This window comes from Bufo bufo, chromosome 3 (genome assembly GCF_905171765.1).
Source record: "Bufo bufo chromosome 3, aBufBuf1.1, whole genome shotgun sequence".
Taxonomy (NCBI): domain Eukaryota; kingdom Metazoa; phylum Chordata; class Amphibia; order Anura; family Bufonidae; genus Bufo; species Bufo bufo.
Genome location: NC_053391.1, coordinates 98,828,130 through 98,855,288, shown reverse-complemented (window position 1 = coordinate 98,855,288; position 27,159 = coordinate 98,828,130). Strand labels below are relative to the sequence as shown.

Sequence of the window (27,159 nt, the reverse complement as noted above, 5' to 3'; positions counted from 1 at the left end):
GTGAGCTCACTGTAGCAAGTGTTAGATTATGATTATTAGTATTGGTATTGTATAAAATCACTGAAATATAGTGGCAAATATGGGGGAACTGCTCAAACCCCAAACACTGTAGCGTGTTTCTCATTGGGGGAGCAGTCCCACCACATGTGGACCGCAGCAAACGACCATCCCCAGCAAAAAATGCGTACAATGGAGGATGCCGGCGCGGTCCACATGCACCACAAAGGCATCCTACACAAAATGGAGCATTGTGCGGATGAAAATATAATTATATAAATCACAGAAAAAAATGCACCAAACGGATATGTCACTGACTATACTAGCTAGTCATACAAGCAGATAATAAAAGCTGAGACTTTTGCCAATATATTCCTATTCAGGAACACATCGGAGCCCGTCATGCACCACGTCACGGTCTCTCAGCATGGCAAGGGTCCTACCACTACGCTAACTATGGTGTGAACACGGTCTGAAGGTGATGAAATCCAGCTCACAGCCAAGCTTCCACACAACCGCCTAGCAGGACAACTAATGCAATGTGAATAAAGCCAGACTGTAAGCCACACCCATATCAGACCATGTGATAGAGGTTACCAGGTGCAAAAGAGTGTTTAAATGCCAGGTAAAGGCACATACACTACATATAAAAAAAAATCACAGAAATATAGTGGCAAATATGGGGGAACTGCTCAAACCCCAAACACTGTAGCGTGTTTCTCATTGGGGGAGCAGTCCCACCGCTCCGATGTGTTCCTGACAGGAATATATTGGCAAAAGTCTCAGCTTTTAATATCTGCTTGTATGACTAGCTAGTATAGTCAGTGGCATATCTGTGTGGTGCATTTTTTTCTGTGATTTGTATTGGTATTGTAATTACAATATTGAAAAAAGCCCATGAAAACCCCCAGGGGTGGAATAAGCTCTTTTGGCATTGCTGTGTAACCTCTCCGGCACATATCAGTATTTCTATAATAGTACAAGTGCATTGCTGTCATCCAAATTACGATGCCAATGTCAGTCTTATTGTTTTATAAGAGGCTACAGTACCTATAATAAGAGTTTCAGCTCCATAAGGCCTCTTTCACACGGGCGAGTATTCCGCGCGGATGCGGTGAGCGCATTGCACCCGCACTGAATCCGGACCCATTAATTTCTGTGGGGCTGTGCACATGAGCGGTGATTTTCACTCATCACTTGTGCGTTGCGTGAAAATCGCAGCATGCTCTATTTTGTGCGTTTTTCACGCAACACAGGCCCCATAGAAGTGAATGGGGCTGCGCGAAAATCGCGACCATCCGCACGGTTGCTAGGAGACCATTGGGATGGGGACCCGATCATTATTATTTTCCCTTATAACATGGTTATAAGGGAAAATAATAGCATTCTGAATACAGAATGCTTAGTAAAATAGCGCTGGAGGGGTTAAAATAAATAATTTAACTCCCCTCATTCACTTGTTCACGCAGCCCGGCTTCTCTTCTTTCTTCTTCTTTGAGGAAAAGGACCTGTGGTGACATCACTGCGCTCATCACATGGTCCGTCACATGATCCATCACCATGGTGATGGATCATGTGACGGACCATGTGATGAGCGCAGTGATGTCATCAAAGGTCCTTTGCCCAGGTCCTGAAGAAAGAAAAGAAGCCGAGCTGCGCGAACAAGTGGATTAAGGCGAGTTAAATTCTTTTTTCTTAACCCCTCCAGCCCTATTTTACTAAGCATTCTGTATTAAGAATGCTATTATTTTCCCTTATAACCATGTTATAAGGGAAAATAATTACATCTACACAACCTTAAACCCAAACCTGAACTTCAGTGAAGAAGTTCGGGTCTGGGTACCACATTCAGTTTTTTATCACGCGCGTGCAAAACCCATTGCACCCGCGCGATAAAAACTGACTGAAATTGCGTACCTACTCGCACGTGTTTGCCGCAATGCATCCGGGACGCATCCTGAGCCAGAACGTGACGCCCGTGTGAAAGAGGCCTAAGAGTGCCATCCACGGTGACCCAAGAGTGCCAGTAGCAGTGACAGAAATGAGGAAGCATAGCACTCAGCTGATTGCTTCTGCCCCATTATTTTAGGTGTTGTTGGGAGTCGCACTACCCTGGTCCCAACTATCGAAGTCTGTAAAGATCACAGGCACACTTCATGGACACCACACCGATGTACCTATGTCTACCAGTTTTATTTATATTTGTGTATGTTAAAAAATACCTGGGTCTTCATAAAAAAAAAATCACAATTCAACCAGTTATATTCGGTTGCTTTTTAATTCACATTTGGTTTGGTGCTGCTAAAGCGACCAGGGACGGCGATTGCGTGTTCTGCATTTTCTGACTGAGTTCCATCAGTGAGAGGCAGGTGAAAGCCCAGTTGTAGAGATGCTCTGCTGGGATAGAGCCATGTTTCCAGACCGCTCCTCTGGGAATACCTGAAACATATTGCTCATGTATTATAATCTAAACCAAAAGAACTCAACTTGCAATAAAATCCCTTGATTTGAACAAAGGAATTCTTCTTCAATCCCATAAAAAAAAAAAAACATGTGTAACTGGCCAAAATGTGTGGCTAAATCATCACTGTGTGGTGAAAACATTTTCCTACCAGTTTACCTGTTGCTGCCCTAGCAATGTATTCCTGAGTATAAATTGTCAAATAAGACAAACATCCTAAAGATTAGGCTACTTTCACATTAGCGTTTTTTGCGGATCGGTCATGGATCTGCAAAAACACTTCCGTTACCATAATGCAACCGCATGCATCCGTCATGAACGGATCCGGTTGTATTATGTCTTCTATAGCCATGACGGATCCGTCATGAACACCATTGAAAGTCAATGGGGGAACGGATCAGTTTTCTATTGTGTCAGAGAAAACTGATCCGTCTTGCTCCACACCACATCACGGACAGAAAAACGCTGCTTGCAGCATTATTCTGTCCGCCATGGGAGTGCAACCAAACGGAACGGAATGCATTTTGGTGCATTTCGTTTCGTTCAATTCAGTTTTGTCCCTATCGACAATGAATGGGGAAGAAAACTGAAGCGTTTTCTTCCGCTATTGAGATCCCATGATGGATCTCAATAGCAGAATTGAAAACGCTAATGTAAAAGTAGCCTAAGGGTACTTTCACACTAGCATTTTTCTTTTCCGGTATTGAGTTCTGTCACAGGGGCTCAATACCGGAAAAAAACTGATCAGTTTTATCCTAATGCATTCTGAATGGAGAGCAATCCGTTCAGTATGCATCAGTTCAGTCCCTCTTACGTTTTTTGGCTGGAGAAAATGCTGCAGCATGCTGTATTTTTCTCTCCAGCCAAAAATCCTGAACACTTGTCGGAATGCCGGATCCAGCATTAATTTCCATTGAAATGTATTAGTTCTGGATCCGGCGTTAAAATTGCCGCATTGACGGATCTGTTTTTCCGGTCCGCGCATGCGCAGACCTTTAAATCTGTGGGGAAAAAATACCGGATCCGTTTTTCCAGATGACACCGGAGAGACGGATCCGGTATTTCAATGCATTTGTCAGATCCGTCTGACAAATGCCATCCGTTTGTGTCCGGATTGCCGGGTCCGGCAGGCAGTTCCGGCGACGGAACTGCCTGCCGGAATCCTCTGCTGCAAGTGTGAAAGTACCCTTAGTTGATAGGACAATATCAATCTAAAAGTCAAATGTGCAAATCCAGCCCTAGGGCTAACACTCATGGCAACTTTATGAGCCATAAATTTAGAGCCAATGATGAAATCAAATTCCATCCCATAGGATTAGGAGGTCTTCCCCAATGCAAACTTTGGAAAAGGCTTTCCTGATCGAATGGAACAAGGCAAAAAACCATACTGGGACCTAAATACTGTATATTGTTCCTGCATGGAGAAAAATCAGTTCAAGGGTACTCTATATTTACCTTTAATATACTTTGTCAGGATCTCTGGGTTGAGCTGTACAGACTGGGCAGTGGGGTCAAAAGACAATATCTTCCGTATCAAATCACTATTTACCTTCTACAAACATAAAAATAAATTATTTTAATGTTAGATTATTATAGGGATCATTCACCAAGGACTTCCAATGACCACATCATACACAGGTTGTGTCTTATAGAGCAATCAATTCTCGCCTGAGAAGGTGTGAATCCATCAGTCTTATAGAACGTCCACTACGTTATCTATTTTGTTACTTTAATCAGTGGAGCTTGTAACAGATTATTCTCAATATTACCAGTATTTTATTACTTTTTCTAAATGTTGTTTAGCTGCAATTTCACATTGAAACCCAATTAAAAGGGAACCCCTAACCAGGATTTACCCCTTTCAGGCGTCACCACCACTTTGTCAGACATGAAAAGAGCTTCCTAAAGGTATATCTATTGGACCATCTATTACCACATATCTTGATAAAGTAACTTTGCAAATCTCACAAACTGTATACTAATAATTGCTCAAGTGTCATTGGGTGTATTCGGACCATCTAGGTGTTGAAACATCACTAAGCCAGATGGTGGAAACATTTTATATGGGTAGATCCTGAGGACACGTTCCCCTTAACATGTGCTGATACTGTGCTGCAGTCTGTATTACAGTCCAGAGCTGCATTCCGAATACCGCTGGTTGCTACTGGACACATAAATCAGGTTGGTCAAATAAATCACTAACAGCTTACAACTCATCCTATTGTCATATAATGTATGGTTTATCTGAACAATTGGCTGTATGTAAAACCTTTAATAAAAATGATCTGAAAAAAAAAACAGCTTACAACTCCCATAACTGAAAATGAAAAATTGTGTCTACTGTACAGTACCCAGTGTGAAGTCTACACCCAGGGTATACATATCATCACTCCATACAGTATCTGCAATCTGTGCCTAGTAGGAAAGGGCCGCATGTGCCATCTTAAAAGCAGTTTCCTACTGGTTAAATTTATTTCATAAAAAGGGTCTAAGCTAATGAATTTCATGCCTCACAATTACTTGTGAACTGTTGGATACATAATGGGGTGTGTTATACTGAGCTATTTAAATGCAAGAGGCCCAGGGGCGGAAATACAGCAGTAGCAGCCATAGCGGCCAGGGGGCCTGGTGAGGCAGCGATTTTTCCCTTCAGTAGCTGAAACCACAGCCTGGGTTGCAGTATTAGCCAGAGATACAGCCTTAGAAAACAGCTTAGATTGTCAGCTTTAAAACAAGACCAAGCACATGTCTCTAGCTGCTATACAGCGTGAGATAGAAAAGGTTAAAGAAGCCATGAAGAACATGATGATCGGCTGCAGGTAGAGGACAGGCATATAGTTCCTCCTTTCCATGTGTCACTATTGTACATAATCACGGTGGAGAGGGAAACATGGACTTCTGTACAAAATTAAAAACGGCAAATATTTGTTATTGCTATAATTATAACGAGAGAAGAGAATAACACATTTATGCCACATGGTGGGAAGGAATCCATTCAAAAGTTTGCTGCAGGATCCAGCCATTTCTAGTTAGGCCCCTGGAGGGGTCCATATACTTCCCTTGCACAGAAAACCTTGCTGTTTGTGTCCACCCTTGACTACACCAACACATCCCAGAAAGCGCAAATCACCAGACCAAGCTCCGAGCAGACATCCGTAATATGGCATTGAAATGTCCTTTATTATTTGTATGGGATTATGTGCACTTATCTCACATTTGACTTACCAGTTTGCACTGATTCCAGCTGTGAATCTCCTCTGACTCATCCCAGGCTGGACAGAACAGAAGTAACACAGCCTTGAGGATACTATGCACCATGACTGGAGGTTCCTTGTAGCTCTTCAGTTCAGCAAACGACTGGTGGTCTAGCTTACTGACGCATTGTCTCAGGTCTTGCAGCATGAAGCGATGGAACAGTACTCCCACTCTCCTTTCTCCTGGCCCTCGTTCTGCCTCTGCAGTCATAGAAACAAAAATGAGGATGGTTAGAACAATTTTTTTGTTATCCTGCATGTCAGAAGATACATCCTCATTTGAAACCAAATCATCAATTTTAACCATACTATTAGAGCAAGAGTGAAGTTTCACCTTAAAGTCCATTTTGCTTTCTTTACCTGGGCAGCATTTTTGATCCACTTTCTGCTTATTTAAAGCATTTATCATTAGTATAGGTCATCACTATCAGATCGCTGGAGTGCCGTGATGCTCTGTCAAGTGCTGCATCCTCTTCATTGTTTACCAGGCACAACTCCATACTTTTCACTTGAACGGGTCAAAGATGCAGTAATCTGTAATACCAGGCACAGCCACTAATCAAGGTATGGAGCTGTGTCTGATAAACTATGAAGGGGACACTGGACCACCATGACCTCTTCAATACTGATGGCATACCTGGAACAAACAAAACCCCCTTTTCATTTTGTGTAACATTTTTTTAGTACCAGTAGGAGACTTATTCTTTTGTATTTTTTCATTGTAATGGTGATATATTGGTATCTGTATATTCCAGTACATTATTGCCTAGAAAATAAAATATAAAATGCGTTTTGTTAGGATATACAGAAGGGTATGTCCCAAACACTACCAGAAAGTTATGCTGCCTTCTGTTGGCAGCTGTTGTAGATATATCTTAGAGGTGGTTTCAAGCTAAACAATAATTAGTGACAATAATTGGGGTCAGAGGGTCTTAAAAATATAAAAGAAGAGATCCTAACTTCTACCGATCCCCCTGCCACTGCCGTTTAAACACTGCCCAGGTCCCCATTCCTCTTTGCTTATGGCTCCTGTCTCGAAATGTCCTCAAAGCCAATCACTGGCCACAGCAGGAACCCTGCGGCTGAGCAGACGTTTTGAGGTATTTCCTGCATGTGGAGATGAGAGCAAGGAGTAGACCCAGACAGGGTCAGACTGGACACACAGATTATCAGGGGATCCTCTGGTGGGCCCAAGTTCTCATACAATAATGGATCCCTACGCAGAAAATAATCTCATTTGGAGTTGACCTTGGACTCAACCAAAATACCAGTACAGTGTTCATTTTAGGACATGGTCAGATATTATAGTCAAGTATCAAAATAATGCCAATGTGACACCTGACTCTGACACCTGACCCTGACACTACCAGATATCTTATCATTATTCATATGTCCCGCCTGTCCAACGATAAAACTTATTTGAGTGAATGAGTATATGTCCTGTATACACAGAAGGTGGGCCCTCTGAATATATTCCTTTGGTGGGCCAAAGAACTTCAGTCCCACACTGGACCTAGGCCTTGGAAGAGCAGCGGTGGGAGATCAGTGGAGGTGAATGTCACTTCTTTTATGTTTTTAAGCCACTCTGACACAGCTGCCATTATTTTATTTAGCTGGAAAACACCTTTAAAGGAATTACTATTTTTATAATATCAATTGGTATGATGGGCTGTAGGCGCTTGGAAGGCATGAAGGAGAGGGTTAACCCACTGTAACCCCTGCCTATAACTGTGGATGTCATTCAATTTACATTATATTACTTGACGATTGCCTAGACCAGATATGTTTTTTTTTTTTAATCCAGAGGTAAGAGAATCATTAGGTGGGAAGAGATTTTAAACCCCTGAATGTACATGAAAATATTACCATTCATTGACACCAGCAGAGATCCTGAAAATTGATATTTAACACAAAGTATATTACAGTGCTGCATACATATTCATTATACAATGATTTCCCCTTAATTGGACAACCCCATAGCGATATTCTCTTTTATCTTACATGCTTCTCCACTATCAAACAGGATAATACTGCTCTCTAGTGGTAAGTATAAAAAATGCAAGCATTATGATTGTCAGCAGAAAAGATTTCAGGTCTCTTTTTTCCTCTAGGTTTAAATAAGTCCCAAAGGAAGACACGGTGATAAAGTGTATGTCTCCCCCAGATGAGGATTTGGCTTTAAGTCCCAAAGGAAGACACAGTGATAAAGTGTATGTCTCCCCCAGATGAGGATTTGGTCTCAAAAAGTTGATGCGCTTAAATAATCCAGCAGTAACATGTAGAGCTAATTAAAATCTTACCTAAGACTGCCTTGTTTTGGATATCTGAAGATGGTTCTTCCTCCAAAATTTCATAACAAGCTCCCTGTAGCATCTGCAGCATTTTCTGTAAGTCCTGGTATTCGTGGGCTGGTAAATCCCTGCAGTGACCTGTATTTAGATCCAGTACTCCCAGAGCTCTTCCGGATGGATCACGGATGGGTACAGCAATGTGGCGTTCTCCATAGGCATCTGTTGTGATAACCTCTGAGCTATCTGCACATTTAAATAGATAGTCCCTGTCCAAGCAGACATCCATTATTATTCTCATCATAGGACATAATGATGTCATGTTGATAGGAATGCAGAGTAAGCCTAAAGTCAAACTTAAAGCCATTTGTGATAGGACAATATAATAATATTTGCAAATATTATTATATTGGTTATCACATCCACATAATTGCTATCTTGTGTAGGAGGTTTATTGTGGTACTTGTGGTCCGCTGCGGGCATCCTCCATTGTATGCATTTTTGCTGGAGATCGCCATTAGCAACGGGCTACAAGTGCAGGATTTGCTCCCCTGTATATACATGCACAACTGCATATGGGTTTGAGCACTTCCTTCCTGTTTAACACCATGCCATTTTGTCAGTTCATTTGTGATAGGACACTGACCTGAACAGGTTGTCCCTTCTACGCAGAGTGGCTGGAGAACTGTAGATTTCAGACACTCCTGTGTTGTTGTCTGTGTGCATCATGTTTCGAAATACATATCCTTGTGCCTATGTAAAGATTAATAAGGAAGTTTGAAAACTTGAATCTTTCTGTACAATTATACACATAAGAGTGCCAACTAGAAACAGCTTGTTATGGCAGCAGTAGATGACCAAGTCACTCATCTCCAAACTAGTACTGCTGCGTCCGCTCCATGCAGGCTGCAGCCTGTTTCCTGCTGCTGTGCCTACTCTTGCCCATAGGAAGCTCACACACTCTCTAGAGTTCTTAGAGGATCTGCGCAAACGCCATAATCCGTTCCGGCCTAGGGAAGACCTCCTTAGGGTATTTAATGAACCTTCCCATGGGAGGGTGCCTGAGCAATAGGTTCTAGTTGTCTAGTTTCCTGCCAAGGTGCGCTGCTAAGTTTGTTTCATTCACTACGATTTTGCCTGACCCTCCATGGGTCAGCAGTCTACTGAGCAGCTGAAGACATCTGTGTTGGTCCCATGTTCATATGTCCCCGCATTGCTGAGAAAAATTATGTTTTAATATATGCAAATGAGCCTCAAGGAGCAACGGGGGCGTTACCGTTACACCTAGAGGCTCTGCTCTCTCTCTGGAACTGCCACACACTCTGCACTTTGATTGAAAGGGCCAGGAGTTATGATGTTTTCCCTGCCTGGCCCTGTGAATAAAAATGCAGAGGGCACCCCAGTTGCCGATAAAGTCTGCTTTGTAACAGCCTGATAACTAGGATTAGTCCGTTTACATAGCATCTCTCTCTTAGTTACCACAATTCTGTGAACAGTTTATATTTGTGTCATGTCCTTCACATATTCCCAATGCAAACCCTATTCTAAGGCCATACAGAAATTAAATATCTTGGATCTCCATATAGAAAATATCAGTGGCAGACTGTATGACCAAATATTAGTACCTTTTCTGCACACGGTTCCATTAGGTAGGTGTTGATGGCCCGAATATTGGGAGCACGGCTGTAGATCCAAGCGAGTGCACTACTCACCAGCTGTACTATATTTCTTTGCCTCTGGACGTGGTGGTAAGCAGTACTGAAGGCATTTGTCACACCCTAGGGAAATGAAATCAACAATACGATATTCTTTCCAAAAGTTATTGTTTTATAGAAAGAGTGTTATGAGAACCAGGCATACATAAAGAACACTAAGAGGTACATTTACTATGAATTATACGCCACTTTTTGGTGTATTAATGTCACAGATTTTGTCGCAATGATTATTTTCAGATTTTGCCACTCAAGCCACTTTTCCCGAGGGCTGAAAAATGACTTAAATCTATGCTAGGGAGCTGGCATAGATTTTAGTATGTCGCACGGCTTGCTGGAGGAAGTGCCAAAGTTATTTAGAGGCCTACGCTTCCACATAACTTTGGTACATCCACCGGCAGTGCAGAGGGACGTCTAAATCGCCGGTCTTAATAAATGCCCGCCTAATACTTGATATCTTAAAGCTTAACATGAGTTCTACTTTACTCATGTTAAATTGCTCAAATCACACTGTAGGTTGCAAACACAGTTCACAAATGACACCCTTTATTGCCTTGTGTACTGCTCTGATGGTCCAAAAATGAACTTTGAAGCCAAATGCAAACTAGCTTGAAAGTGCCCAGGTGCATTGTCTATTGCTGAAATTGCTCAGGCCCCCGCATTACTGGGTGCTAACAACTTGGTAGCCCATGATCTTATTTATGGGATGCCGATGGGAGACCACGTTGATGACACAGTCGTTATTAACCACGGCATTTAAGGGGCTAAACGGCCCCGATATGCATTTCTGCCGATCCAGACCGTTAGAGCAGAGGCCCAGCGCGCGTGTAAGAGCTGAGCCCTCGCTGCATGGGAGAGCTGTAAAAAGATTGTGGTCTAGTCTAAAACTCCTTAGTGACTGTGGTAAAAAGGCATATTGGTGATCATTAAGGGGTTAAAGGGGTTGGGCTGAGTCTTGAAGTTATCTCTTCTCCACAGGATAGAGAAGAACTAATTTATCTATAGGACCGCTGGAAATAGTTGAACGCTCTACTTGGCTATCTCTGACAGTCCCATGGAGAATGAATGGAGCTTCATGGTGCATGCTCAATCTGCCGCTCCATCAAATCAGAGGTATAGGACCCCCATTCTCTGGATCAGTGGGGGTCCCAGCAGTCGGACCCCCACTTATCAGTTATATCCTGTCCTGTGGCTAGGGGATGAATTTTGAAGTCACAACCCTTTGCACAAGCCCTTCAATGGGCCAATTTTTTTTTTTTTTAAGTGAAGCAACTTTTTTTATAGTCTTTATATCATACCATTTTATGTCTACAGCTCTAATGCTCCCTCCTTCTAAACTAGTTTGATGCCACAGTCGCTATTTACCATGGCAATTAAAGACTTAAACGGCTTTGATCTGCATTTCTGGGTGGGGGTCCGACTGCTAATGCTGAGTTTAATATTGTGTCCCATTTGTTCTCTGCTTTCTAACTTACGATGTACAGTCAGGTCCATAAATATTGGGACATAGACACAATTCTAACATTTTTGGCTCTATACACCACCACAATGTATTTGAAATGAAACAAAAAATATGTGCTTTAACTGCAGACTGTCAGCTTTAATTTGAGGGTATTTACATCCAAATCAGGTGAATGGTGTAGGAATTACAACAGTTTGCATATGTGCCTCCCTCTTGTTAAGGGACCAAAAGTAATGGGACAATTGGCTTCTCAGCTGTTCCATGGCCAGGTGTGTGTTATTCCCTCATTATCCCAATTACAATGAGCAGATAAAAGGTCCAGAGTTCATTTAAAGTCTGCTATTTACATTTGGAATCTGTTGCTGTCAACTCTCAAGATGAGATCCAAAGAGCTGTCACTATCAGTGAAGCAAGCCATCATTAGGCTGAAAAAACAAAACAAATCCATCAGAGAGATAGCAAAAACATTAAGCGTGGCCAAAACAACTGTTTGGAACATTCTTAAAAAGAAGGAACGCACCGGTGAGCTCAGCAACTCCAAAAGACCCGGAAGACCACAGAAAACAACTGTGGTGGATGACTGAAGAATTCTTTCCCTGGTGAAGAAAACACCCTTTACAACAGTTGACCAGATCAAGAACACTCTCCAGGAGGTAGGTGTATGTGTGTCAAAGTCAACAATCAAGAGAAGACTTCACCAGAGTGAATACAGAGGGTTCACCACAAGATGTAAACCATTGGTGAGCCTCAAAAACAGGAAGGCCAGATTAGAGTTTGCCAAACGACATCTAAAAAAGCCTTCACAGTTCTGGAACAACATCCTATGGACAGATGAGACCAAGATCAACTTGTACCAGAGTGATGGGGAGAGAAGAGTATGTAGAAGGAAAGGAACTGCTCATGATCCTAAGCATACCACCTCCTCAGTGAAGCATGGTGGTGGTAGTGTCATGGCATGGGCATGAATGGCTGCCAATGGAACTGGTTCTCTTGTATTTATTGATGATGTGACTGCTGACAAAAGCAGCAGGATGAATTCTGAAGTGTTTCGGGCAATATTATCTGCTTATATTCAGCCAAATGCTTCAGAACTCATTGGACAGCACTTCACAGTGCAGATGGACAATGACCCAAAGCATACTGCAAAAGCAACCAACGAGTTTTTTAAGGGAAAGAAGTGGGATGTTATGCAATGGCCAAGTCAATTACCTGACCTGAATCCAATTGAGCATGCATTTCACTTGCTGAAGACAAAACTGAAGAACAAGCAGGAACTGAAGACAGTTGCAGTAGAGGCCTGGCAGAACATCACCAGGGATGAAACCCAGCATCTAGTGATGTCTATGCATTCCAGACTTCAGACACTGTAATTGACTGCAAAGGATTTGCAACCAAGTATTAAAAAGTGAAAGTTTGATTTATGATTATTATTCTGTCCCATTACTTTTGGTCCCTTAACAAGTGGGAGGCACATATGCAAACTGTTGTAATTCCTACACCGTTCACCTGATTTGGATGTATCTTGTCCGTTTTATTTCAAATCCATTGTGGTGGTGTATAGAGCCAAAAATGTTCCAATTGTGTCGATGGCCCAATAATTATGGACCTGACTGTATGTTAGCAAGAACTACAGGGCATTTTTTTGTAAGTATGGCTGCAGGATCAGACTACACAGGGTTTGTTTGTAGTCAGTTACCATGGAGACACATTTTGAATGCAGTGGAGCAATAAATAACTTTTTTTTTATATATATAATTGTGTATTTATTAAATAATATGGAAATGAAAATGCACATTTACAATAGAATAATGCACAATAGTACAAGGTAAAGGATGAAACATTAAATATATCACATTTATATTGATTGAGCACTTGTAACACTCGATAATAATCAGTGATGAAAAATGAGAGACCGAGCAGAAATATAACAATAAAGTGTACTAATGGAGACTGTGTCTATCTGTAATCAGTCCGAAGAAGGACTACTTAGCGGTGTATCCTAGACAAAAAGACATCAGGTAGTAGCGGAAGAGTCTTAAAGACCCAAAAGCCCAGAGCGTCTCAGCTAGTAATGCTTTACCTAGCAAATACCCAAAAGACAAGACAAATAACATAGACAGAGACATAAGGGGGGGGGGGGGGGTAACACCTCTTTCACATGAGGTCGCTAAGGTTGCCTTGTGGCCCAGTAATTATCCCACAGGTCCCATATGGCGTTGAAGAGTGCTATTTTCTCCTGAAACATAGCAGTTGAATATTCCATTGTTCGGACCTCCATCACCCTAGCATACAAATCAGAAACCCGTGGCGGTTCGGGGCTTTTCCAAGATCGGGAGATTAGACAACGAGCTGCTGTTAGTATCAATAGTAATAACTTGAGTGAGTGTTTTTTAACTTGAATGGGGACCACATTAAGCAGGAAGGACATAGGATCAGGTCGGATTTCAACTGCAAAAATATCACTCAGGAGGGTGCCTACGCCGGTCCAATAGGGGCATATCTTGGGGCAGTCCCAGAAAATATGAGGCAATGTACCCCTATGTAAGCCGCATCTCCAGCAGTCTCCCCGGACTACTGGGTTCATTCTATGGAGGAGGTCAGGAGTGTGGTACCAGTACATTAAGATTTTATATTGGTTCTCCTAATTAAGTACCGACATAGAGGATTTCGCTGCCCTCCTCCATATAAGGTGCCAGAGTGTGTCCAGTAAGGCCCTCCCCAGATACTCCTCCCACCGCACCATGTAGGAATGCCTTTGAACCCGATCAGGGAAGGGAGTCAGCAATATAAAGTAAATCTCAGAAATTAAACCTTTCGCATGTACCCCTTCCCTGCAAAGGCGTTCAAAGGGAGTCGGGAGGGAGACTGTGATCCCTGAAAAAATGGACTGAGCGAAGTGACTAATCTGGATATAAAAGTAATTGGAGGAGGGGGGAGATCATATTTGGTCTGGAGGGTAGAAAACGGCAAAGGGTCCCTAGTGAAGGGGTCCACAATATCTGCAAACCGAAACACCCCCCGCTGAAACCATAGTCTCGTTGTGGACGTAATAAGACTAGCAGGGAGGGTAGGGTGATACAAAAAGGAAGTCATGGCGGAGTGATTGGAAACCAGAGGGAATTTGCCACTGCACTGCTGCCAGATGCGTCTGGTACAAGCCATGGGCCCTAGGAGATTCTTGGCTGGTAGAGTCCTGTCAAATCCGGACCATAACATGGAGTTAGGATGTACAGGAGCTAGCCAGAGTCTTTCTACTTGCATCCAGACAGAGTATGGGTGCAAGGAAGCCCAGGCTGTGACAGAACGTAGCTGGGCCGCCCAGTAATATTTCGACAGATCCGATACCCCTAGTCCACCCTGATGCCCACTAGATAGAAGGACTGACCGTGGGATTCTATGACTCCTTCCCGCCCATATGAATCTAAGGAGGTGAGATTTAGTGGATCTCAGATCTTTGAGAGGAACTATAATCGGTAAGGTCTCGAAAAACGACAGAAGCTTGGGCAAGATCGTCATTTTAGTTGCAGCAATACGTCCCATGAGAGAGAGTGGGAGAGCGTGCCACTTATCCAGGAGACCCCTGATCTCCGCATATATGCGTGGGAAGTTAGCTTTATAAAGCTCCCCATATCGGGGAGTGAGGTCAACACCTAAATATCGCAGGGAGTCTGTCTTCCAATGGAAAGGGAAGTTAACCCTGAGAGAGCCCAGGGCCATCTGAGAAAGATTAAGAGGGAGGGCCTCAGTTTTATGGGTGTTGACCTTATACCCCGAGAGTCGACCAAACTCCTGTAGGATGGAGTGGAGGTTTGGTAGGGAAATATGAAGCTTGGTAAGGGTAAGAAGGATATCGTCTGCATATAGCGATAGCTTAAACTCCCTGTCCTTGACCATAACACCTCTGATGTCTGGGCATGCCCTGATTTTGGGGTTCGATACACATGGCAAATAATAGGAGAGATAGGGGGCAGCCTTGTCTCATCCCGTTAGCAATGTGTATGGGTCGAGATTGAGCATGAGGTTGTCTGATTGTCGCTGTGGGGGAGGAGTATAGGCTACGAATGGCCCTAACAAAGGGACCAGAAAGGCCATAAGCCTGCAAGGTAGCAAAAAGGAAAGGCCAACCTAAACGGTCGAATGCCTTTTCAGCATCTAAACTAAGAAGTAATGCCTCCTCACCCGAGCGAGATATGACATCTATCAAGTCAATGTTTCTTCGTGTGTTGTCGGCCCCCTGACGGCCTGGGACAAATCCCACCTGGTCTTTGTGAATCAGGGAGGGGAGAAAAACGTTTAGTCGGGAGGCTAGGGCTTTGGTGTAAATCTTAAGGTCTGAATTAAGCAGGGCAATGGGCCTATAATTATGGCATTCATGAGGATCTCTCCCAGGTTTCGGAATCATCGTGAGATAAGAGTGAGACATTGGGGCAGGTACTGCGTTGCCAGCTAGAAAATGATTAAAAAGGGTTACTAAGTGAGGGATTAGTTCAGTCTTAAAAGTCTTATAATATTTGTACGAAAAGCCATCAGGCCCTGGGGTTTTACCCTCAGGTACATGGTCCACCACTTCCCCAATCTCTTCCGGCGTGATCAGACTATTAAGGGTGGCAAGGTCGGAAGTCGATAGGGTAGGAAGGTGACAGGATGCCAAATAAGACCGGAGTGTACTATCTCTAAGTCCCTCTTCTGAGGGGAGGTCGGAGGGTAAATTGTACAGGGAAAAGTAGTAGGTCGAGAACCTTTCTGCTATCACTCTGGGGTCATAGTGGATTGTTCCATCAGCCCCCCTAATAGCACTCAGACCCGTATGGGAATTATGATTCCTGAGTTGTCTGGCCAGCAAAGTGTGAGGTTTGTTCCCCCAAGCATAATAACGCTGTCGTGTGTAAAGTAATAACTTGCTGAAACAACCTAAAGCTAGACTCTTTAATTAGGCCCTGGTATCAACAATTCGTCTGAGTGTGCATCGGGAGGGGTGAGCAGCCATCTTGTCTTCTAGTGTTCGCAAGCGAGGCGTAAGGGTCTTGACCAAAGCAGTCGAGTCCTTCTTTAATTTTGAGCTTATTGCAATACAATGTCCCCTCATGACCGCTTTATGCGCCTCCCACAAAGGACGGACATCCCCTACTGATCCCTCATTTAGTACAAAGTACAATAAATAACTTTTGATTGTAAAGGTGGATAGATATTTTTTAGTAGTTTAATATTCTAAAAATACATTTGCTTTGACATCATACGATCGGTGATGACCTAACCATCATCCAGAAGCAGAGGACTGATGATATACACACCTGATAAAAACTGATTTCATGTGCGAGAAATATGTTCCTGTCTCTCAGTTCTCTCAGGGTGTCAATGCTCAGGGTACCGAATACTCTCTGCTGCACGTCCATGAGGGGCAGCACAATGAGTGAACCCTTTCTCTCTTCTAGAGGCCTCTCTGTATTCCAGAAGTGAATATTACCGTGATATTGAACACGAGGCACGTGTTGTGGTATACCACTGTCCACTGCTGCAAAACTGAATACATGGAGTGAACATAGGGTATACATTGGTACAAATAAATCTCTACCAAACCTCTAAAATATTAAACAATAATCTAGAAAGCAACACATATTACAAGAGTATTACTATTAGAGGAAATAAATATAATAAGAATTGGGACAACATGTAATGCAACAGAAAATGATGAAAAACTGTTAATAAAGGATTCTTATTCACTATTATATGACCATATACAGTATCGGGTTAGAATTGTCTATGTCTTCCAGGTTCTATTGTGTCAGGTTCCATCTTAATAGACCATGGTTACTTTCTTACCTAACACCCTTCATATCTCTGGTCAGTGTCTTGTTTAGTACATATATGGCATCTTCAGAAGTACATGCAACATAACGTAGAACTTCATTCCATCTTTCCCTCACGGAGCTTTGCTCTAGAAGGGCAATATTGGCACTAATCTTCTTGTTGTTCCCATGAGCCTCTGCATCCTGAATGCAAACAGAGAATAAAGCTTTAGACATTTACAGATGTTGATGTTTAGAGCATCCTTCACCATGTTGATCTAGACATGCCTTATACAGGGCCTCAAATACAGCTTTGTACACTGGCTTAATTCTTCCACCGCTGGTTTCAGCCACTGACTGAATGTGCTGCAGCCACTTCCTGCGAGAAGCTCCTCGTAGTTTCTCTGCCTGAGTCCGCTCAACACTGGTGGTTAGAAACTCGACCATATTTTCATATACTTCTTCTTCTGGACCTGGAAGCTGACGGATCAAACCCAGGATGTACCTGATGAACTCAGTCACTGACAACTTTCTTGATCCACGCTGAGACTGTGAAGAGCTTAGATTTTCCCTTCCTAAAACAGAAGAAATTATAACGAATGTTTTCCTGGACAAATAATCATCTATGTGATCCAGCTAGAATACCTAACTAGTAGCTGCATTCATATACAAAAGCAATAAATATTTTTCCCTGTTCTGGCTGCATAGCTAGATGCATTTCTCTCACAAATGGGGGGGGGGGGCTCCCATCTATGGGATCTGCCAATACTGTACTGCAGTGACCTCACTTCCTTTACTTCTCACTCACTATAGGTGTTGAGGAAGTGCTTCTATCAGACCCAGGAGCTTAGCTAACTCTGGCACACGCTCATTTCCTGTGAACCATCTCTGATACCAGGGACGGATCTTGCCTGACAACAAGCAGTGGACTGAAATAAGCTAGAAGTGAGACCCCTAGTGGCCATGACTTCACAGATTTTTTTTTGGGTGAATGCAGGCAGATTTTTTTAATGACGTGATTAAGAAATTTGCTAATTACACCATTTCTATAAAATTGTGTGAAAGTACAGTGACTCTTTAAAAGGTCAGGCCTATGTTAGCTGGACAGTACTCCGTTTGTAGCTGATTACTTCAAGTTATATAAACCTGCTCAAAACTACAGTGGCATGCATGGAGATAATTTCATCTTCAACTTGCTTACCTGTTTACAGTAACAGTAATTGTGGCCCAAACTTTCGCATGCCACTGTACATACTGTACCTTGCCCGAGCAACAAGGTTGCTGACTTTGCCTTTGGATTGCTGCCTATATCTGTCTTACCGTGTTGCATGAACTCTGCTAGCCCTGGCCCTGGATTTGTACGATCATGCTTCTATTTATCAATTCTGGTCTTTGCTTGAGAAATCTGAATGCAAGCCATCACCAGTTTCTGTTGGTGACCATTACAGGGATGTGGGTTGGGGATTCCTTGCACAACGGCCATACCCTCATGAGATTGCAATGTCCCTTGGACTCTGCCCCCTGGTTTAGCCGAAATAAATCTAGTAGTGGTCCATGCTACTGTACCTAGGTCTGACCCTGAAAAAAAAATTGTAGTGACTGTGTATGAGGTCTCCATCACAAAATTTTATATGACCTTGACTTTGATGCCATGTAGTATAAAAGTGTGACTCTAATATGTTTAACGCAACTGGACATAAAAAGTGTGTATCTTCTGATATCCCTAGTCGGCTCTTAATCTCATTCAGTTCAAAAAACACACAAAAAACGCATTTTTCTTTTATCATTGCTTCTTTATCCAAAATCCATATAAACATACAAATTCACTTTAACAAGTGCATATTCCAAAATAGAGGATGTCCATACATTGCATAGGGTCCAATATGTGTCCTTTCGGTTACATCAGGGATCCAGCGCCTGTAGCGCACTAAATAACAAGCAGGTAACAGCTACCTTTTGGGGGTCCACCCCCTTACTTTCGGGCAGAACCCCAAAACGTATCTCCTAGTGTACTTTATGTAATGTATGGACATTCTCTATTTTGGAATAGATGCTTGTAAAAAGTGAATTTGGATTTTTATATGGAATTTAGATAAAGAAGTGATGACAAAAGAAATGTGCGTTTTCTTTAACTGAATGCAGTAAGCTTGTACATGAAAACAACGTTGGTTTAGAAAAGCATCTCACCTCTAGTCACCGCCTCAGATTCCATCCCTTCTTTATATTTGGCTAAGACTCCTTCTATCTCTTCCAGCTCTAGGAATCCTGAACCATCGTTGTCCCATTTCTCAAACAGGGCCTGTAGTACTAGCTTCTGTCGTGCAAGAAGAGCATCACGCCGCACCTTTGGGATGCAATGTAGAATATTATAGTTAAATGTTATCCTCTAAAAAACAGACAACGCACTTTGTGATATGAAAACAATAAAATGTAACAGTCATTTTGTCTAAATTTAATTTAGTTACATTTCCATTCATAGCATCTTCATTAAAAGGGTTGTCAACTCCTATACTATTGATGGCTATTCGCAGGATAGGCCATCAATATCTGATCGTGGGGGTCCGATAGCCTCACCAATCAGCCATTTCACAGTAACTCAGGCACCAGAGGTAGATACTCAAACTACACAGCTCCGTCCATTGTGTAGTGACCGAAGCTGGTTTCTGTAGCAGAGGTTCTTTTTAGCCCCTTATGCTCTAGACATCCTATAAGTGGTGTACAGAAATCGTTGTAGGTTGAGTACCCAAAGGCTAAAAGCCCAAAGGAAAATATGACACAAAACCAAATATATTAGAGCATGTATTCTGAATGAAATGTAGCATACTTTAGCCAATAATGCAATTTTTTCCTCTTCTGTCTCCACATATTCCCTCTGTATCAAAGATGTGAGCTCCTCCACAACTGCCAGTGGAGCATCTTCTCCCACAAATGTCTCCATCAGCTGAACAAACTGGGGCAAGTTGAGGGCACTGTCATTGAAAGCACTTGGGATATGTGATGGACCACGGGTATTAATATCTGAGATGATGGTTCGTAAGTCTGAAAATTAAACAAATTAAAGTTCACTTTAGAAATGTATATAAAATATTATACATGATATCATTATAATTTATGTATAGGATAAAGGATTTATACAGAGCTGTAGCTAGGATTTGATTCACCCTGGGAAAAGGTTCAGTTCACTGCCTTAGGCCTCATGCACAGGACCATTGTGTGTTTTGCGATCCGCAAACCGCGGATCCGCAAAACACGGATGGCGTTCAGCAGTTTGCGGAACGGCACAGACATCCTTTAATATAACTGCCTATTCTTGTCTGCAAAGCGCAGACAAGAATAGGACATGTTATATTTTTTTTGCGGACAATGGATGCGGACAGCTATCCGCATCTTTTGCAGTCCCATTGAAGTGAATGGGTCCGCATCCGAGCCGCCAAAACTGCGGCTCGGATGTGGACCAAAACAACGGCCGCGTCCTATATCTAAATACTCTATGCAAGGTATAGTGGACTTTTTGCCCCTCTGACACCTGGGTTTCTTGCCCTGGTAGCCCCTCCCCTAGCTTTGCCCCTGATTTATAAATGTTATAAATCAATTATAACTTGAAGTACGAAAACTGTAGGAAGTGTAAAATCCTCTTTACACGGGCCGACACAGCAGGCTATTATTGGGATCAAACCATTCATAGTAGCCATCCCCTATACACAGGCTTTGGGGGGGGGGGAACTACTCTGTGATATACTTGAGAACTGTGCCTACTGTTTGTATTTACACTATGACCCCTATCATCTACTCAGACCTTATTTTACTATAACAAAGCTGGCCTGCTCATTGGTCTACACTTCTGACCCTGGGCCCCTGTTTTCCTGCTTTCCACCCCACTACCTGAACACAACACCAAGGGTATCCCAGCCTCCACCAGTCAAGGGTGTGACCCAAGGGGAAGAAGGGTTGCACCCCTCCAGCCACTGCACCTGTGGCCCAGGGAGGGCACTGGAGCAGGTTTAGCCACTGTGAGGAATAAGACCACCCTCGTTGTTGCTGTCACCACTCCTATCTTCCACCCTATCTTCACACCCCTCCACCTGTGGGCTGTCAAACTAGACTTGTATTAGATGATTGTCTATCTTCCAGTCATGGGAGTTAAAACATTGAAACATTATAAGAGGGACATTTTTTAAAATATTTTTGGAATATTTGCTGTGGAGTTAGGCTACTTTCACACTTGAGTTGTTAATTCCAGTATTAAGATCAGGCAGAGGATCTCAATACTGGAATTAAAAGGACCCGTTTTCATTTTGCACATCAGGATGCATCCGTTCTGTTAGGATGCGGTTGTGTGAAATCAAAACGGAAAAAAACTGATCCGTCACTAAATGTATTGAAAGTCAGTGGGTGATGGATCCGTTTTTTTAGCCTCCTAAAAAAAGGATCCGTCACCATTGACTTACATTGTTTTCAGTGCCATGATCGTTTTTGTTTTTCTGTTTTTATGACTGGACACAAGACCGCAGCTTGCAACAGTTTTGTGTCTGGTCAAAAAATGGAACGCTGCCGGAACGGAAGACGTCCTGATGCATCCTGAACTGATCTCTTTCCATTCAGAATACATGAGGACTAAACAGAATTATTTTTTTTCTGGTATTGTAATCGTCTGCAAGATCTCAATACTGGAAAACAACGCAAGTGTAAAAGTAGACTTAGGCTCCTTTCACACTCGCGATTTGGCTTTACGTTTCTGAGATCCGTTCAGGGCTCTCACAAGCGGTCCAAAATGGATCAGTTTTGCCCTAATGCATTCTGAATGGAAAAGGATCCGCTCAGAATGCATCAGTTTGCCTCCGATCAGTCACCATTACGCTCTGGAGGCGGACACCAAAACACTGCCTGCAGCGTTTTCTGTCCATCCTGGGATGCGGAGTAAGATGGATCCGTCCTGACACAGAATGTAAGTCAATGGTGACGGATCCGTATTCTCTGACACAATAGAAAACGGATCCGTCCCCCATTGACTTTCAATAGAGTTCAAGATGGATCCGTCTTGGCTATATAAGAGATTATACAACCGGATCCGTTCATGACGGATGCATGCGGTTGTATTATTGTAACTGAAGCGTTTTTGAAGATCCATGGCAGATCCGCCAAAAAACGCTAGTGTGAAAGTAGCCTTACACAACAGTTGTTCCATTATCCTTCCAACACAGGAAGAAAAGTCAAATTTATTTCTAGAAATATGCAACATTTTATTTGTCTGAACAGCAAACTTCAAAACAAGCTGGGACTATGGAGACTTTAGGATACCAGCGAAACATTGCAGATTATGCGCGGTTTTTCCCTTCATGGATTTACGTGTGGAAAAGCCACAGATTAATACAGTACCTGCAAAGTATATGGGATTAGACAAATCTCATCTACACTTTGTGGAAATTGACCTGCAATGCAGATTTAGAAAGCCGCAGCAAGTCAATTGTTTGTGTGATTTATTTTTTGTGCCGATTTCACCGTTTTAAATTAATGGGTGAGATCTGCGTCAAAACGCATCAAATCTGCACCAAAAACTGCAAGTAACACAAACTTTTTTTTAGAGCGAGAACAGATTTTCTGTCTGGTGCCAACTTGCACATAACAAAAAAAGTTTCATTTTAAAGGCTCTGGGATCTTTATGTTGTGAAGCAGTATATTTCTGAGAATCCATTTTCTTCTAAAATGGAGAGATTATATTTACATTCACTCTGCCAGATGCTTCCTTTGATCTTGTTACTAATGAAGCAGAAGAATATCAGTGAATGACCACTTCAAAGTAAATGTCAGAGGGCGCACACACTCATTTCACATGGCATACAGCATAAAGGGCTAGCAGATTGTATGAACAGATCTTATTGTTGTGGCCCACCTGCACAGATGAGGATAATAAGTGTAATCATGTAATATTCTTAAAAGCCAGAGCTGAAGTCACTGCAGTTTTCAGAGCATAAATATTATAAACTTGGCCTGCAGCATAAAATATTAAAGGGGACCTTACAATAGAGGAGCACTGGCATCAAATTTTTCTGCCGATAAACCATGATTTTATGTGCCGCCTAAAAGGTGATCTCCCAATGAACAAGGATTTCTTCACTCATTGGGTGATCGGCAGCACATTGACACAGGGCAAAAAGGGGAACGAGCATCTGTACAAATGTGCATCCCAGATAATTGCCCCAATCCTCAGCCCATGTAAAAGTCTCTCAAGGGGCATCTCCTTCTCCCTGGCTGTGACGCTCTCCGCTGCGATTGGGCAGCTCCCAGCCAGGGAGAAGGAGATGCCCCCTTGAGAAACGCAGCCGTATCGTTTTTTCTCCAGCATGGACTGTAGTTGCAAACCAGATCTTTTCTCACATTGTGTAAAACCATACAATGTACATCTTAGAATAAGGCTGGGTTGCCTTCTGCAGCGGAGGTTCTGGATAAATATAATGAATAAGATCTGTCGGGCACTGACGGTGTCCTGCATATGCCAGATCTCGCGGTTTGAGTATTCTTTTCCTATGCTGAAACTGTGGCACAGATGAGCACATAGGGCCAGATTTGTTATTACACTTATATCTTACTCCACTTTTACATATGTCCAAAGTCACTTTTGGCTAAGTCAGATTTATTAATGGTCCTTTAATACTGTGATAAATGTGGTTTGACGGTAGCAGTTTATCCTTCAGTAAGCGGCTTTACAAAAGTCGCACGTCTTTACGAAAAAGTCGCATGTTCTATTAAAAAGTCGCATAAGATAAGCATGGCCCTCACTGAACTTTTTAAATTGTCGCAATAGTAAATCTGTCTAGAGATTCATTTACATAAGAAAACACGCCCACTTTCAGAAAACTGGCGAGCATAGCGCAGAGCCAATAAAAGTCGCAAATTTTTGTGCAGTTTTAGCGATTGCGCAAAAATTTGCGACTTTTTCGCTCCATTACTTTGACTTGAGCTAATGATAAATCTGGCCCATTGTCTAAATCACTTATGCATTTCAAAGTTATGCTTGGTTCTTATTCCTAGCTATGAACGCATAAGTCAATATCCTGGAATGTACTTTCTATGTTTTAAACAATGTGACGTAAAGACCTGATTTTAAAAACAGTGGATGCGGGAGAAAAATGACTTCACTTTATTTATCATATTACGTTTTACGCGCGTTTTTTGAAATGACAGCAGTGACCTATGGCCACAAACGCGCGACAAAACGCCCCAAAGAAGCTCAAGTACTTGCTTGAGCGTCGGGCGTTTTACAGCGCGATCGTACGCGCTGTAAAACGCCCAGGTGAGAACCATTCCCATAGGGAAGCATTGGTTTCTCCTTGTTGTGCGTTTTACAGCGCGTAGGAACGCGCTGTAAAACGCTCAGGTGTGAACTTAGGGTAAGTTACCGCACTATGCAACCACTGGACTTCCTAAACGAGAGACCACCACATAAGTGTATACTATACAATATACTGCCTGTCTAGTCCTCTTCCTGCCTGTACTAGGAAATTCTGAAGGGCCAGGAAAAATCTTGTACATTCAGGATAATAAGCATTTCAGACCTTTATTACCTGTGAATTTAGAAGCAGCCTCTCGACATTCTTCTTCACTTCTTTCTCCATATGAACTATACCTGATAGCCAGATCTGAAGTCAGCAAGTCACCTACAAAGATACCGAGGGACAAATTATAGCTACAGAGATGGAAATCTCATAAACCAACTAGACAAGTTAATCATATCACATGTAATTTATTTATTTTATGCACTTATATAGCGCTACTATACTCCGCAGCGCTTTACAGACATTAGCATCACGCTGTCCCCAATGGAGCTCACAATCTAAGATCCCTATCAGCATGTCTTTGGAGTGTGGGAGGAAACCGGAGATCCCGAAGAAAAACCACGCAAACACGGGGAGAACATACAAACTCCATGCAGATGTTGTCCTTGGTCAGATTTGAACCTAGGACCCCAGCGCTGCAAGGCACCAGTGCTAACCACTGAGTCACCGTGCTAATAAAGGATAATGAAAAAGTGCCTTCTGCCTGCTCCAATCATCCAGTCGTAGATTACAACTTTCTAACATTTGCCTTTAGTAATTTTTTTTTATATATTTTCCTTAGTAATGCTATAAGATTTGGTTGCTTGATGTTTAGTAATGGAATCTGAATAAAATGAAAAAATAAATAAATGTACCTGTAGTATTGGAAATTCTCTATAATAATAAGGTTGTCAGAGCACCAGGAATGGGATGACCGAATTTGCCTTTGCTACCCTGCAAACCCTCCAGAACAGTATGCAGACTACAGTAGCTAGATATCACATTGTAGCTAAAGCCACCTGGTAGATAAGAGAGACAAAGAATGTATCCTCCCAATATGAAAGAAGAACAAACGAGAGAACTGCGGTAAATTTAATTCCTAAAAAGTGGATTTAGGTTTGGCCATTACTATTGGCAGGTCCACTTGCAATGTTCTGAACGCATGGCCAAGATGTATACAGGTATATCCCAGAATATGTCTGCCATTTACTCCCCCCAAAAAAGTTAAAAAAAAAATCTGAATTGAAAATTGTAATTGATGATGTTTTTCCACACAGATTGAGGCCCAGGTAAACCAATGTACAACCACCAAACGTAAAAAAGCCTCTTTTTGGTGTATATTTGGCCAATGGGTTGAGAGAATTTCCTTTTGTATCCCCGAGTGTAGTTTAGCCTAGAAAATCATATCAAATTTTATCTTTTTATTGCCTTTAATAATTTTTTTTGTCCTTTTTAACCTATAGTAACAATCATGTACAGCTAAAGATAATTCTAGAGCTGGTTCTTATTACGGAGCCTTAGGATATGTCCACACTGCAGATTTCCGGAGACGGATTTGTGTGCAATTTTTCACAGTAGCAGCAAAGCGGATGAGATTTGAAGTGTATATACATGTCGGGCATGTTTAACTTTACCTACTGTTGATCATTTCATCTATTACTTTTTATTTTTTAAGCCATGTGGTACTGGTAAAGTTTGTTAAAATGTACCTGACCAGGGTTTGCCCTCAATAAAGTGTGCATCTCTGCTTCTAGTGTCTTCAGCCTGACGGCCTCTTGGCTCCTCTTCTCTATGTGCTGCACCTGTACAGTTACAGAATAATTCAAATATATTGATTATTATTATTTCCGTGGGACATTCCGTGGGGTCATTTTATCATCAGTTGTTTTTGCTGTAGTTTTGCCATTTTCTTGGTACACGTTTTAAATACAGGAAAGATATTTCCCAGTATTAAAAAAAAAAAAAAGCAAACAGTTTCAGAAAACGGATCCGTCCCCATTGACTTGCATTGGTCATGCCAGATCCGTCTTGCTCCGCATCCCAGGACGGAAAGTAAACTACAACATGTTGCGCTTTGCTCTCCAGTAAGGGGAACGCAACTAAACGGAAGGCATTTTGGAGCACTCCGTTCTGTTCAGTTCAGTTTTGTCCCCATTGACAATAGAATAGGGACAAAACTGAAACTTTTTTTTCCAGTATTGAGACCCTATGACGGATCTCAATACCGGAAAACTAAAACGCTAGTGTGAAAGCAGCCTTATCACTCTAGGTTCACAAGAAATTCAGCAGGTATGCAGAGTTGCTTAAATGAACAGGAACAAAATGTAAAAATTGGAAAACCTCAATATTTTAGTCTAGTTGCCACTCTGTCTATATTGGGTAGTCTACCGACTTGAAGCCCTATGAGCAGCTCTTGCTCTCTAGGACCCAGCCCATCTAATATATTAAATGTCTGACCATTCATTCGAATGGCTGGTACGTTTTACTTAATTACGTATTACGTACCAGACTGTGGGTGGAGGAAAACTTACTGCGTCAAATAGTTGTGTGACAAACGTCATTGTGTAGCCCTAGCCTTAATATGGTCATCACAGCCACAGATTTCTATGAGCATCTGTATAATTTACAATACTTTACATTTCATCATTGTCATTTTTGTGTTCTACCTTTTCCAGTGTCCTCTGACTGTGCTTCCTTCTGTTCTTCCTCTCCAGAACTACTGACTATAGTTGAAACTGTAGTAGCAAGGTTTTCTCCTTTGTCTTCTGGTTGATTATCTCCTTCCTGGAACTCAGCCCAGAAATCAGCTGGATCCATCTCCCCTAATTCAATTACTGGCCCTAAATGTAAAAAAAAAAATCAAATCAGATATGAAGAAATGTGTTT

At 42.2% G+C, this 27,159-nt stretch overlaps 1 protein-coding gene across 1 annotated transcript in view; it reads right to left on the bottom strand.

Annotated features, from left to right (window-relative positions):
* Nucleotides 1–1,939: 1,939 nt before the first annotated feature.
* The window catches only part of EFCAB5 (EF-hand calcium binding domain 5), a 45,253-nt gene continuing 20,033 nt past the window's right edge, over nt 1,940–27,159 (bottom strand). The window contains exons 8-21 of the mRNA XM_040421787.1: nt 26,940–27,113; nt 25,983–26,075; nt 24,523–24,615; nt 19,785–19,999; nt 19,148–19,304; nt 17,249–17,535; nt 16,995–17,164; nt 16,466–16,694; nt 9,626–9,778; nt 8,647–8,753; nt 8,013–8,269; nt 5,684–5,913; nt 3,914–4,010; nt 1,940–2,436 (exon numbers count right to left, since the gene is read on the bottom strand). Coding sequence (XP_040277721.1) covers nt 2,279–2,436; nt 3,914–4,010; nt 5,684–5,913; nt 8,013–8,269; nt 8,647–8,753; nt 9,626–9,778; nt 16,466–16,694; nt 16,995–17,164; nt 17,249–17,535; nt 19,148–19,304; nt 19,785–19,999; nt 24,523–24,615; nt 25,983–26,075; nt 26,940–27,113 — 2,420 coding nt within the window. The 3' untranslated portion in view covers nt 1,940–2,278. The remainder of the gene's footprint in view (nt 2,437–3,913; nt 4,011–5,683; nt 5,914–8,012; nt 8,270–8,646; nt 8,754–9,625; nt 9,779–16,465; nt 16,695–16,994; nt 17,165–17,248; nt 17,536–19,147; nt 19,305–19,784; nt 20,000–24,522; nt 24,616–25,982; nt 26,076–26,939; nt 27,114–27,159) is intronic.